At 48.6% G+C, this 13,919-nt stretch overlaps 1 protein-coding gene across 22 annotated transcripts in view; it reads right to left on the reverse strand.

Annotated features, from left to right (window-relative positions):
* Window positions 1-13,919, reverse strand: part of PTPRF (protein tyrosine phosphatase receptor type F) — a 389,399-nt gene that overhangs the window by 38,279 nt on the left and 337,201 nt on the right. For 18 of the 22 annotated variants that reach the window (XM_075759629.1, XM_075759626.1, XM_075759638.1 and 15 more), the window contains 5 exons: window positions 11,347-11,925; window positions 10,609-10,706; window positions 4,409-4,662; window positions 3,621-3,711; window positions 402-614 (listed from right to left, as the gene is read on the reverse strand). In XM_075759629.1, coding sequence (XP_075615744.1) covers window positions 402-614; window positions 3,621-3,711; window positions 4,409-4,662; window positions 10,609-10,706; window positions 11,347-11,925 — 1,235 coding nt within the window. The remainder of the gene's footprint in view (window positions 1-401; window positions 615-3,620; window positions 3,712-4,408; window positions 4,663-10,608; window positions 10,707-11,346; window positions 11,926-13,919) is intronic. The other 4 variants (XM_075759646.1, XM_075759645.1, XM_075759644.1 and 1 more) reach the window with 1 other exon arrangement.

Consider the following 13,919-nt stretch of genomic DNA (forward strand, 5'->3'; position numbering starts at 1 on the left):
ATCCTGTTCACCGCAGTGCCTCATCAGCCATTGTGCAGGGTAGGATTTCAAGGGGCTATTTTCCACAGGCACGTACTTGAACCAAAGCAAAATGAGAACCTATCCCATCCCAACCACGTGTCAAGCTCTGCTCTGGGCACAGCCCAGCAAGCCACAACCGAGCTGGTGTAGAACGCATGTGTTGACACTGCCCTCCACTCTCATCTGTTATGTCAAACATACGTGCCACTTCCCTCCAAAAATACCATCTATCAAGTCAACTCCCACGGCTGCCTCAGCTAGTTGAGACCAGCTATTTCTTCAGAGAAATCCTAGCTTGCAGTAATTGTTCACCCTTCCTGCACTGAGCCCATCTCAGCTCTGCTAGGAAAGGCTCTGCTCCCCCAGCAGAAAGTCCTTACCGTGTCTCCATCCTCCAGTGAAGCCAGCACGAAGCAGCGATAGCTCAGGTCTTGAGACAGGGGCTTGTTGTAGAAACCTTTGTAGTTCTTCTCGTCGCCCAGGGTGAAGGTCTCAGGCAGCACATCCACTTGAGCAGCAATGTAGGGCTTGAGTCTGTCTGCTTGGCGTCGCTGGCGCCTGCTCTGACTCCCTTGGCTTATGGCCTCCAGCAGCTGGGGACAAACAAGGTGCATCACTATTGCTTCGCCCAGTGTGACACCGCCTCACGCTGTCACCTCACTGGTTGTAGGACTCAGCAGGGTGGAAGGGAACGGAGGAGAAGATACTGGTTTTGATTTGGACACATTGGTGGTACAAAGAAACCAGAGGGATGCCTTATCTGTTTAGGCATTGCTGGGGCACCCGCCTGCAGACCCTCACTGCAAGCACCTCTGCCAGGAACTCAGCTTTGGGAGAGTCCTGAGCCCTGGGATCCTGATGTGGTGAACGTTGGGGCTGAGACTGCCCGGCTGTACCTGTCATCCCGAGTTAACGCATCCCAGCGGGCTGCGAGGGAACCGGGCAAGGGAATCTGTGGTCCAAATATTGGTACGGGCAGCAGCTCATGCTCTCTATGGACACTGGACGTGAATTACAGCTGACACTGATGTATAGGGAAAAAGTGACATTTGCTGTGTCTTTCCCTTCTGTCAGTGCCTTGATATTTCACCTGCTGCTGGGTTGCAGGCAGAGCTTCGTGTAAATCACACAGAATGATAACAGATTTCATGGGATGTTCAGAGTAAAAATGGCAAATTTCATAGTCAGCCACAAATTCATGCAAAAGGATATAAACACACAAAAATTCAATTACACTGCTAAGAAAGACTCTCAGATGTTTAAAGATGTTTTTCTAATGAATAAAAACGAGTATCAGGCTTGGAACAGAAATTCTAATTTAAAATGAAGGAGGAGGCATGAAATACATTTCACACACGAATGTATCAGTGCAGCATTGTCAGGGCAGACAGGGAACGTCAGTGGGGCTGGGGACAGTGATGTGCACACAAAGCCATGCTGCTGAGCTGAGCTCACTCCCTCTGAGGAGGAAAAGCTGGGTAAGGCACCCCCCACTCTCTCCCCTCAACAGCCCGTCCCTGCCCTCTTATGAATACTCACATTGGAGCGATTTAGGAAAGCTATAGCTTGTCATTGCAATATCACCAAAAAAAAAAAAAAACCCAGAAAGAAGAAATGAAGAAATAAAAGGGATGGTGAAATCTCAGTTTCACAGATATCCTTGTAACCACAGGGGGAAAAGTCAGAAAGATAGTCTGTGGAGTCTGGTCCTCACACACCTCTCTTGTACTTTGGCTGAAATTACAGCTAGGCTCTCTGGGGCAGAAAGCACAGCTGTATGTGCATGAAACCATAGGGGTCCAGTTGTGATTGAGGTTGCAGGGTGCTACTGCCACCTATATATGGAACACACACCCTAAAAGACTGCACCAAGAGAAATGCTAGGCTTGCAAAGTTCAGATTCTGAAAAATTAGAAAATTAATATTGCCTGTGCAAAATTAATTCAGCTGTCTTACGTATGTGCATTGTGTTACAATCCTTGACTGCACGGTCACATACTATCTTTTCTGTAACTCCTCTGCTTTGTTCAATACACAGGACAGACAGTGCTTAATCAAAGAGCAGCTATTCCATATTTTGTTTTCTTCTTTGCATTATGCAGCCCAAGGCCTTGTTTATTGCGTACTATTCAAATCCAGCTCTGAAGACAAAATTAATAATTTCCTCGTGGGCTTTTCTATGGTGCTGATCACTACAATATTACAAGTGCTTCACAGACATTGACGATCTTATCTTCCAAACACCCATACGAGGTGAGATGAAAGCGATTATCCTAATTTTACAGATGGAGAAGAGACGCAGGGACATTAATGTAAAAAATGCCCATTATTTTTGAATGTCAAATTGAAAAGACATCGGCTTGTTTTGTTTTTAAGGAAAACTTAACATTTTTTTCTTAGCACTGACTGTATCCAGTGGAGCTCCAATTGACTTTCTCTGCAGCTGGGGATGCTTAGACTTTGCAAATGAGGCTCCAGGATCTCAAACTGAGCACTCCAAAAAACCAGGACATACAAGACAGTGGCTGCTAACGAAAATTTTGTTGTAAATCATTTGCCCAGGAGTGGGTGAAACAGAGATAGAAACTAGTTCTCTCAATAGCTTTCAACCTCCTAAAGCTCAAAACCAAATCATCCTTCCTCATCCTACTCTTCTATTTCTTGTGATATCTTCCAACTTCTGCAATGAAACGATGCAGGAGACCTACAGGTGATGGTTCTCCAGCGCACAATTGTGCTTCGTGTGCAGAACAGATCCACTCATACACGGCGTGAGCTGGGACCCCATGGAAAAGACTGTGCAATCATGTAATTAAAGATTAATGATAAGCAAGGGCTGACTTATAGCTTCTAACGCTGTAATTTCTGAGTGCTTCAAGGTTGCAACTTTGTTCTCTTAATGGACCCTTCTGTGTGTGATTTCTTGGAATTTTTCCTTATTACTTCGGGGGTTGGTGGTGTGTGGGGAAGAAAGAGCCCACAAATTCCTTCTGTGGGGCCCTTCTGACACCTGCACATGTACCATGCTACTGGTGTTGGAGAATCCTGCACAGAATAAGCTGCATCTTGGGGTGAACGGGCTGGTGAATGCTGAAAGTCTTTAACAAGCAAGTGCGAAGGGAGCTTTGCAGGGTTTGTTAGATACTTGAGTAAACTCTTTATCCAAACTGCAGGCTTACGTCCTATCCAGAGAGGGAAAAGCCTCCTGACAGAACTGTTTAATAAACTGAAAACAACAGATTTCTCTCTTAGCTTGTTTTCAAAATCAGCACGCTTGCTTCAGCTGAAAAAGGCTGCACAGAGTGTACAACCTGAGACAGGATCTGTCCTGGTCAGAACTCTGAGACACTCAGGTGTGGTCTCCCGATGGACCACTTTCTGGGAGGTGGCTCCTCCCTTGCTTGACTCCGGCCTCCTTCCTACATGCTGTCACCAGCCAAGAAAGGCTTAGTGGACACCGCAAGTCCCATAGCCCCCCATCTCTGATGTACAGCCTGCACCTATGTTGCTGCACCCGTGCTGTTGCCAGGAGGCCAGGGCAAAATGTGCCGGGCCACCTGGGAGCCACTTCCATTACAGCAGCTGCTACAGACTCCTACCTGGTCCAGCTCCATCTCATCAGGTGTCCGCCACCGAGCAGTCGGGCTGCTGGTGCTCTGATCCGCTGGCACAACCACGATATAGTACCACCTGGGAAGGAAGGAAAGCATAAGCACTGGACCTTAAGTCATCTCTCTGGCAGGTCACCGAATAACACATGCCATATGCCTCCCAAGGATGACCTGCTTCTCTCCGTGCCCTTAAGCAGCAAAAGGGTTCAGTAGGAAGAGGCTGGTTTTCCAGCTGCACCAGAAAAGAGAATACTCCCGTTAGCGCTCATTAGGTTAATGAAGATCTACAGACTGTGCTCCAGAGGGTGGTGTAGGAGCTGTGAGAAGGACATTTATATAATCGGATTGTAGCAAGAACCCTGGGGGAATTGTGCTTCAGCACAAGGATACCACAGTAACAAATAAGACTTCCACAAACTCGCTTTTTTAATCTCCTTGAGGCTTTAGGCATTATTTATTTAAAAGATATTATACAGTGTCAGAGAAAGCCCCTCCTGATCCTCAACTGTGTTTTCGCTGGTAGCATCTGGAGTATACCCACCAGGGTGAGGGCAAACTGTCAGAGAATTGTCTTAATTTTACTGCACATAAATATTTGCTCAGAAAGAGCCAGCAGCGTGATCCCATGTTACGGGTAAATACCTGGCTCTGTACCACAGCCAGCTTGGAAATTCACTCTCAGGTTACAAAATCCACAGGTTGGCAGAGGTCTGCCTTGCCCTTTTTTCCATCTCTAGCCTCCCACCCTGCCTTTTCCACCCAGGCACAGCACCTACCTAACCGGCACAGTGGTCTGGACTTTGGGAAGGGTGAGCGTGAATTTTCCTTCCTGTATGTACTTGTTTGTGGCGATGGGTTTGCTTTGCAAGACGTCAGGAGCGGTGCGGATTGAGACGAGGTGCTGGAGCCCCCCAGCACTGCTCCCACGATTCATTAGCACAAAAGAATAGTCCGTGTCTGGCTGGAGGTCACTTATGAGTTTCTTCATCGAGTGGCCGTCCACCTCCACACTCTGGCTATTGTACAGAATCTGAAACAGGAAAAGGACACGCTCATGCAGCCGACAGCTGCTGACGAAAACTCACCCTCAAAATATCAGCGCTAGGGATGACAATTTGGCTCTGGGCCCTCCCTCAGGTGGTTCAGCTACTGTGCGCTTCGTAAACAGCCATAAATCTTTAGTTAAAGAAGAGCAACCCCCAGCAGAGGGTTGAGCTGTGTTCCCTGCGCCTTGCAGCGATGGAGCAGAGAGGGTCACCTCAGCAAAGTCCGGGTGGCCGACACCAGTGGTGAGGCTGGTGGTGCCACACGCGCTGCTTTTCAGTGCCGGTTTGGGGGAGGAATCCAGATGGCCGTGCTTTGCCCTCGTGTGGAGATGAATGGGTCTTTGTTCCTTGTCTCACGAGGCTACAACGCACAATATGCTTTTGGTGTAAAATCCCGTCTGCTTTAAATTGGTGTCACTCCCGTGTCTACCAGCTGATGCCTGATCGACTGGTAAATGCAGAGTATTCCCCTCCCAGCAAGGTGACTGGAGGGGGGTTACACGCCTCACCAGTGATCTGACAAATCCTGCACAGGGCTCACAAATTGGTACCCGAAACAGCGGCTCTGCAGGTGTGACACCCCGTTGCCATGACAACAGATGCTGGTGCTGCACCCAGCTGTGGGCAGGAGATCAGTGCTGCTTTTCGCTGCTGTGCTTGCAGTGAGGGGCTGCTAGGCAGCCGTTGGTGGCCCGAGGCAGCCCTCACCCCCCCCCAGGTTTCCCCCTTGGGCCTGCTGGCCCACAGCTCATGACATTTTCTCAGCTCCCTGTTGCAGATACGTAGGACCTCCATCTCCCCCAGGGCACAGCAGCCATGGCACTGCTGTATCAGCTGCGCCAAACAGCCTGTCTGCCCTGGGAACCTCGATCCCAATCCTGCTGGAACAACTCCTGTACCCCGAAACCCTGGGTGCTGCCTCTGCAAAGCTGGAAACTCAAACAGTTCCCAGAGACAGAGACAAATGGGGTGTAGAGAACCAGAGAGACCAGAGGTTGTGCCCCAGCTGTGATAAACCAGCATGTTTCCTTCCACCAGGCGACCGTCCAGCATGGCAGGGGAGTGCTGGATTTCTGGTAGTGGTGCAGAGACACAGCATGCTAAAAACTGGCAATGGCAGAGCTGCAGCATGTTACACCATGGCAGCTATTACATGCCACTGGCAAAGACCACAGAGTAAAACGTGCTCTTTCCAACAGCAGCCTTCAGAGAGAGAAGACAGTTCTGTGGAAGAAAAATTACTTGAAGTAAAACAGATTTTTTCACCAGCTGAGCCCGCTGTTCAGGCTGAGACAGGCAGCAAGGGAGGACCAAACTTTCCTTCCAAGTCACCTTTTTAGCAGGTGGCAGAAATCTGCAGAATGCTGCCAGCTCACTGGGACAAGGGCAGCTGATTAGCACTGCTCTAATATTTAGTGCTGGAGCTGGGAGGAGGAGGGAAGCTCTGGAAAGAGATCTGAACGACAGCGGAGCACAGGGACCAGACTAGGCCTGGAATCTGCAGCTCTGCTTTTGTGTTATCCAAACAGTGATACCCGCAGCATGCTACAAATCCTCGTCAGGTCACTTTGCATGGAGGTTGGGACAGGAATAAGAGCCCCAGCTTTTTTGCTGCTGAGGAAAGACTCCCAACAGGTAACAGAACAGCAGTGAGGAGCCAGGAATGAAGAAGAGATGCAATGAGTCTTGTTTGTTGACATCCTCCAATCTTCAAGGATGAACTGCAGAAATAAGTACCAAGTACCAAAATAACAGAGGTTTGCAGGGACAAAGCCCTTGCTGGCTGCCCCACATGCAGGAAAGGCTGTCAAAAGTAGGATGGCTGGAGGGAGTTCTCTGCTCTGACTCCTCTTAAGATATTTTCTCCTATGCTTTCATCAATTTCTCCAAAGACATACACATCAGATGGGTGCTAAAGTGAGTGCAAAAAGCTAAAATGAGGAAACGCTTCTCATAGTTCTGGAGTATCAGATACTCAGTTGGCAGGTTTCACCCTGCTCTGCCACAGAATTAGGCACGACAAAGACAGGAGCACCAGACTTCCAAGTCATCCTAGTAGCTTTGCTGTCTGTCCCAGCACCACCCCTTGCAATGATATTGCAATAGCACAGGTCCAGATATTCCCGATGAAAGCAAGTCAGGCGTGTCCTGAGGGAGCAGCGGGACCTCCCTTCATGTGCTCCAACACATACTTGAACAAAACCAAACTTCCATCATTAAGAGCTATGCTGGAAAGATGCAAAGCCCATGATGAGTTCTGCTGCCTCTCAACTGAGATTTCTCATGATGAAGTCTTCCCTAACAGAGGTATCACCAACTGCTTCTGCGTGTGCTCTAGGGAAGACACTCACCCATCAACTGCCTGCACATGAGGCACCTGCTGGGGACAGAGCTGTTCTTCTGTGGCAGGAGGAGGCGGAAGAGACGGCCAGGCACTTCAGCTCAGATTTTCCCTGATAGCTCTGCGTTGGAAAAGGCCAGGACACAGTCCTCGATTCAGTCCTGACACCAGTTGATGATTTTTACTGCCATGCACAGAATTTTGTGTCCAAAGACAGTGAAATTGGCATATGCAATGTTCTCCTGAAGCATTCTCCACCATCCCCCCTTTTCACAGTTGCTGTAGCAGTTCTACGTTCCTTTACCTGCCATAATACATTGTCTTCTCAAATGTTATGCACCATTAGTTAAGACCTCTACACAAACCTTACAATAATGTAAGGGCTCAGAAACAGTCATTCATGTGCGGCTGAAGATGCCCGGGAGCTCAAGCAGGAATGCTATTTAGAGATTGCATCATGGCCCAGTGGTAACTACTTAAGTCAGCAGCAAATTTGGCCCAAGGGCTCTAAGCTGCCAAACATTGCTGACTAGCCCATGGATTGCTGTAAAATGTCATTTATGCTGCTCTTACTCACAAGAGAAGATTTGCAAGGCTAGGTGGGTCCAAATGTCGCTGCTAAAGGTCTGCTGCTTGATTTCAAGGCAGTAAAGAATGTATTGAACTAAAAGATGAAAAGACACGTAGTGTGCAACACTGGAGAAGATAACTGCTCGACAGAGAAGTAGATGGGGTTGCCTTTTTTTTGGGCAGAAATAATTACTACGTTCTGTGGGATGCACTGTGAGAAAGCTCTGCCCAGGGTAGACATGCTCAGGGGTAATTTCTGAACCTGTATCATAATCATTTTCAAAAGGTGCTGTTCCTTCTCCCCATTTGTAAAATACCTTGTGATGCTGCCTTCTGTTCTGCTCTTAAGTTGAAGAATGTGTCTCAGAAAAGTGCAGTTTCCCCAAGGAGAAGGTTGCATCTATCTTGCACTTTCCATGAAAGCTCCAGAACAGCTTTCTGCAAGCACACTGGAATAGAAAAGGAATAGTGCCTCTGGTCCACCACAACTGCTGGGCAACATTTTACAAGAATTTATCTCCTGGACCAGAAGAAGCTGTGAAAATTCCCCAAAGAGAAATCAAACCTTCATTATTGATCTGGTAGCAATGAAAATACCTAAGGTCTCAGTTCATCCCCTATAAAAAAAAATAGCACCAGTCCTGCCTGTGCCTCACTATTCAGTCAGAACAATATATACTTTAATTAAATCTGTTAAAGTAGAATATGACACCCTTTGGGACATAGATTTAGCATGAGACTGTTTATCAAGTGTAGATAATACTAATTGTTCCCATGGAGATTTATCTGCTATGCTAGTTACGGAATTAGGCTTTGGCCTCAGCATCCCATGTGCCTGAATTAGAGGAGAGAGGTGAAACTTGTTTATAAAAATACAACATCCTGAAGGTTAAGGATTTCTTTTGAGTGGCACAGTCAGCGACCTGGAGCTGACCCTCTTAGCTCCTGGCCTTGACTCATGTGGGTCTGCAAGTCTGGGAATATTAATAGAAAGAGGACATTATTAGAGAAATATCCTTGTAACTCTCGTTTGCATGACTGCTCTTCCGTTAGCAAGTGGCTAATGCCATCTGCTCCTGTGTCATCTGAGGGTTAACCGGCAGCAGGGGCAGACCCTGAGTCACCGTCTGTGTAAGCAATGCAGTTAAGAGGCTGAGACAGGCATCAGCATTACGCCGTTAGCTCCTGGCTACCTCCATCCACTCCACCATCCTTACGTGGTAGTAATGCTCCAAAGGTCACACTGTCCCTTTCTAGCACTGCGCTGTCAGACAGAGACGCGGGCTTTGTGCCACAAGAATAAGGCAAGACGAAGCAGACTGGTTCTTCAGCAGAGTGCAAAGTAACAGGGATCTGTGAAGTTCCTTGCAGCCAGATATCTCAACGCTGATCCTAACACACCCCACATCTGGGAAAGCTTTGCATATCACAAAGTCTTCACAAAAGCCTTGTCTGCTTCAGCTAAACTCTGCATGTTAACAAGTGTCTGCTATTGATCATGGTAATTCAGCTTCAGGATTTAGACAAGGAGAGTTAGCAACAAGGAAGGGGAGGTGCTCACACACTTTGATGTGGATGCAGTTCAAGACCATCCCCTCATTCTCCTGGCCATGGTCTACCCCCCAGCTCATGCAGAACTTGCATTTGCTCTTTCGGCACAGCACAGTGGGGTGCATGTGAAAGGAGGAATGGAAGTCACGCTGCTCCCATCCCTGGCCACCTTTGCAAGGGCAGCAGATAGCTGCTGAGACTAGGTGAAAGATTATCCTTGGTGCTGTGACATGTTGGTCTTGTTTCTCAAGGGAGAGAAGTTGCACTGAGATCTGCAGAAATTTCCACCACACTTTAGTCTTTTACCCATACCAGTGATCCATACTGGAGGACAGACAAGAGCAGGAAGACATTGGGTCATCAGTGTTGTCTGTGGCCTGGTGGATGATACCACATCCAGAACTGTGCTGGAGAAAAGTGAGCAGCAGCCACTCCTGCAGAGTTCCCTCTGCACTGACACATCTTGTGCTGCTCACACCTGTAACATCTTCTGGAAAGGTGATGATGCTTCTCTCCTTCACTCCCAGAGATTATGCATCTGCCCTGATGCTCCAAAGTAACTCATAAAGGCAATCCAGATGTCTGGGACAGGACGTGTTACAGAAGGAGTCATTCTTAGTTTGATTCACTGGATCACTTTGTCGTGGTGATCTCTTGCAATTAAATCACATTTATAACTCTTCACGCTTCAACTCAGAGTCAAGCATCAGGACAAGCTTGTGTAACCACTGTCATGGAGCTGCAATGGCCAGCCTGACCAGCAGGCCTCAGCTGAGTGATGCCAGGTAACAAGATACTTGAGAAAGCTCATGGAGGAGTGAAGCACTGATTGGGACTGCGTGGACAACCACTGCAACCGCTCATGGGAAAAGTGTCAGTAATTTGGGGTGCCGGACCAGTTTCCATTTCCCTTTGAAAAGGGGTGCTATCAAGGGAGGAGTGGGCACTTAGCAAAAGTAGACAAGATGGGTGTCTAGCTGGATGGTGAGAAGCCAGAAATACGTATTACAATCCCTGAGACATCTCCATTCTCAGACTGCCTCTGTCCAGTGCAAGCCTTCACTACTTGGCCTTTCCTGTTGGTGTGCTTCAGCCAACATTATTCACTCCTGTTTTCTTACCATGAGCCAAATGCTTACTGGATATTTCACAACTGATCAAAACAGAAAGAAATCAACAGAACTACAACACCTTCTGGCCTAAGAGTGAGAGGACGGAAAGCAAGCAGCAGTGTGCTCTACTGTGTGCCATGGTTCATGTGTGGGTGCTCCAAAGCAAGAGTGGCTACCTAACCTGGGCTTGGAGATCTGAACTCCAGAAGCCCCCAGGCCGGTGAGCAAAGTGACCCTGCTTTGCTGGTCTCTTGTCTGATGGCCTGAAAACATCATGTGGCAGGTCAATATGCTCTTTCCACCGTCCTGCTCACTGCCACAGGTGGAGCTCCCTGTCCTCTCCCTCCCACCCTTACCTTAAAAGGCACTGCAGATTTATACGACTCAGGCACTTCCCAGCTCAGCAACACAGACGTTTTCATGACGGCATTGACGCGGAAGTTCTTAGCAAACACTGAAATGAAAAACAAGATATTTGAGCACTGTAAGGCCAAGTCAGGAGGGAGCGAGGCAGCAGCTCTACTCCAAGTCTCTCTTTGTCTAACTCAGCAGCAGAGGTCAAAGAGTTCAGCTACAGCAGAGAAGTGAGAGATGAGGAGAAAAGAGCAGCAGCCTTTTACCACGTCTCCAGTCTCCAGTGGAGTTTTGCTTTTTGACTATACTTTCCAGCATCACAGAATGGAAGCTGTAGGCTGAACTGTAGCTTTCCTCTCTCCCCCCTCCACTCACACTCTCTTGGCCCTTTGCCATGATCAAAGAACAGTGGTGCTCAGGTACTGGATCTGCAGATGATCCTACCCAGCCGTCTGCTCCAGTTCAAGCAAGAACCTTTCATGTACAGATAAAACAGCAAAGTGTGCCTGTGGAGCGACAAAGGCAATTAAACTACCATCAACGCCCCTCTCCCCCCAAACGGCAACTTTAAGGAAACCTTCGTTGAGCCTCCCCTCGCCGAGGTGGTTTTAGACTAGGGAGCCACACAGTACCTGATCTCATTAGTCACAGCAAAGGGGAGCGTAGCCTCATGAACCGAAGCAAAGGTCCCTGTCCTGGAGGCAGAGCTTGCTGTTAGGGCTTGTTAGAGAAGCACTTACCTTGCTCAACAGGCATGGTCCGGGACTGGATGCTGGGGCTGAGCGGCCCAACCCCCTTATTGGTGCGGGCCCTCACTTTGATGTCGTAAGTGGTATCGGGCTTCAAATTCATCAAAGTGATACTTGTGTCCTTGGTGATGTTAACCAGGTCCTGCTGGCTATTTATGTCCCTGTATACCACTGTGTAGTTGACAATCTTGCCGTTTCTTTCTGCCAAGACTGGGGGGTCCCATGCAACTTCTGTGGTGGAAGTGGTGAGACCCACCACGCGCAGATTCTGTGGAAAGCCGCTTGGCACGTCTTCCGCAGTAGTGATCTCCTTCTCAAACTCCTCTCCTGGACCAGCTCTGTTCTTGGCAGACAATCTGAAGAGGTATGTGGCCCCCTTGTGCAGGTTGGTCACAGTGTAGTGATGGTCTCTCTTCCCGAAGTCTATCGTGTTCATCTTTTCCTCATCAAGACGTCTGTACTGCAGCCGGTAACCCAGCAGCTCCCCTACCATCTCCTTGGGTGGGTGCCACTGGATGAGGGCTGTGTTCATGGCTGTCGTGCTAATCATCATGGTGGGCTTCCCCGGGACTGCAACATAAACACACAATGACCATCTATAGCCTGGGAGGAGGGGAAGGAAGAACCGCTTCTGTGTTGCTCGCTCCATGAGGATTGAGGAAAGTGGGAAAGTTCAGACAACAGGGTGAAGAGGACGACAGACAATTCACATGGACAGAAGCAGACCGACCCTAATCCGGTGGTGAGGGAAGCTGGAGCCAGCCAGCTCTCGGCTGCCATTTCCCATGTGCTGCCATCTAAACACGCAATAAATTCAGCCATATCCAGCCCCAAATTCATCCCCTTTTACAGGAAAGGTTTAAGGTACCTCAAAGCATCATATTTATCTCAGAGAAGATCTGAATCCTGTCCTCCCAATCAGTGGTCTTCAGACACTCCAGCTAGCGCACAGCACCAGGCCATGCTGGCCCTAGTGCACTGTAGCACAACAGACACACAGAAGCCCGAGTCCAGCGCCCTGATCTGTCTGGAGGCAGACAAATTTCATCCTGAAACCTTGCAGTTTTACCATCTGCAGAGGCAGCGAGCAGAGCTGGGCGGGCTGTTTGCCATCAGAATACATTTTGGTTTGGCTGATGAGCAGATTCGTGATGCCAGTGTCGATGTGAGAGGTGAACACAAGCGTTCCACAGGATTTTTGCTTATGCTGCACAAGTCAAGGGGTGTTGCCGTCACTGGTTAGGAACTGATGGCTTTAAATTGATGGTTTAATACCTTGATATCCTTCAGTTAAAAAAAGGATGCGTCTTCACTTCACATCAGCTCAGATTTGTAAACAAATCAACTGATAGGGAAGAATCAAAGGGATGGGGCCATTGATATGAAAACGAAAATGAGATTGCAGCCAAACCTAGTCAAATATCCTTGCACAGTTTTGAAATCTATGAGCCCACAGATGAGCACAAGAGGAAAACGTTTTTGACAGAATTATGCCCCGATTTTGCCATCAGAGGGCGATACCAACACTCCCCTTTGAGGTCAAGCCTGCAGATGCGCCTGTACAAAGGCAGCTCTGGGGGTGGTTTTGTAGGTATTTAAGACATACAATTACATTTCCACTGCCAGTGCCATCCTCCTTGCACTCATAATACAATGTCTAGCAGCAGCTAGTATTAAGGGACACATTATTTTCAAAGCTGATTCCGAATATTAGCTTTAAATGTGCATCATAACATGGGAAGACCCACTGTGGTTTACAGTGCAACACCGGGATGTTTAGGAAGCCTTTCCTGTTTATAGGACAGCTGTAGCAATTTGATGAACAGAGCATACATCATGGTGAGGCACAAGGGAGACAGCATTTGAGATTGTGACAGTGGAAACTACCTCTGGAGCTCCCCATATGCAGTGCGGAGGAGATGGCAAGCTGTTCCTTGTTTAAAAGCACCAGGAACAAACACTCTTAGTTTGCACAAGCTGCATTCCCATAATAACAAGTGGTAAATACTGTTCCTGCGGCTGGTGTGAGGAAGCAGCAAGACTATTGGTTGTAGGACAGGTCTAGTGAGTGGAAATCGAGGACAAGACAATGTCAACTAGTTGGTGCCACTGCCAAAGGCAAGCTTGACTGCATCCGGAGGACAGCACCTGATGAACTCCTGGGTGCCCCCGCTCCAGGCCAAGGCTCCTGTGTTGCACTAGGCACAGGGTACGAGTCTCTACTGAGACAGCAGAACCGAACTGGCTGGGATCACCAGGACCTAGAAGTTGTGTCTGCAGCACTCCTATGGCAGGATTTGGTGTATTCCAGATTTTACCACGGCTCTAGGAGCAGCTGGGCTCAGCTAGGTAAGCCTGGGGAGGCAGGAGTAGCAGCTATGTAAGCCCCGGGGAGAGCTGAGAAGCACCTCTGAGGAGCCAGGGGCCATACCAGGCGGCACGGCAGTCACCGCAGGAAGCAAGAAATGGGACTCGCCTACGGGAACAAGGTGAGGACAGGCCGTGACTCCAAGGCCGAGGGAGGGCCTGGACTTTCAGGCTTTCTCTTCCCAGGTCTCTGGACT

The sequence above is a fragment of the Balearica regulorum genome, chromosome 8, assembly GCF_011004875.1.
Source record: "Balearica regulorum gibbericeps isolate bBalReg1 chromosome 8, bBalReg1.pri, whole genome shotgun sequence".
Taxonomy (NCBI): Eukaryota; Metazoa; Chordata; class Aves; order Gruiformes; family Gruidae; genus Balearica; species Balearica regulorum.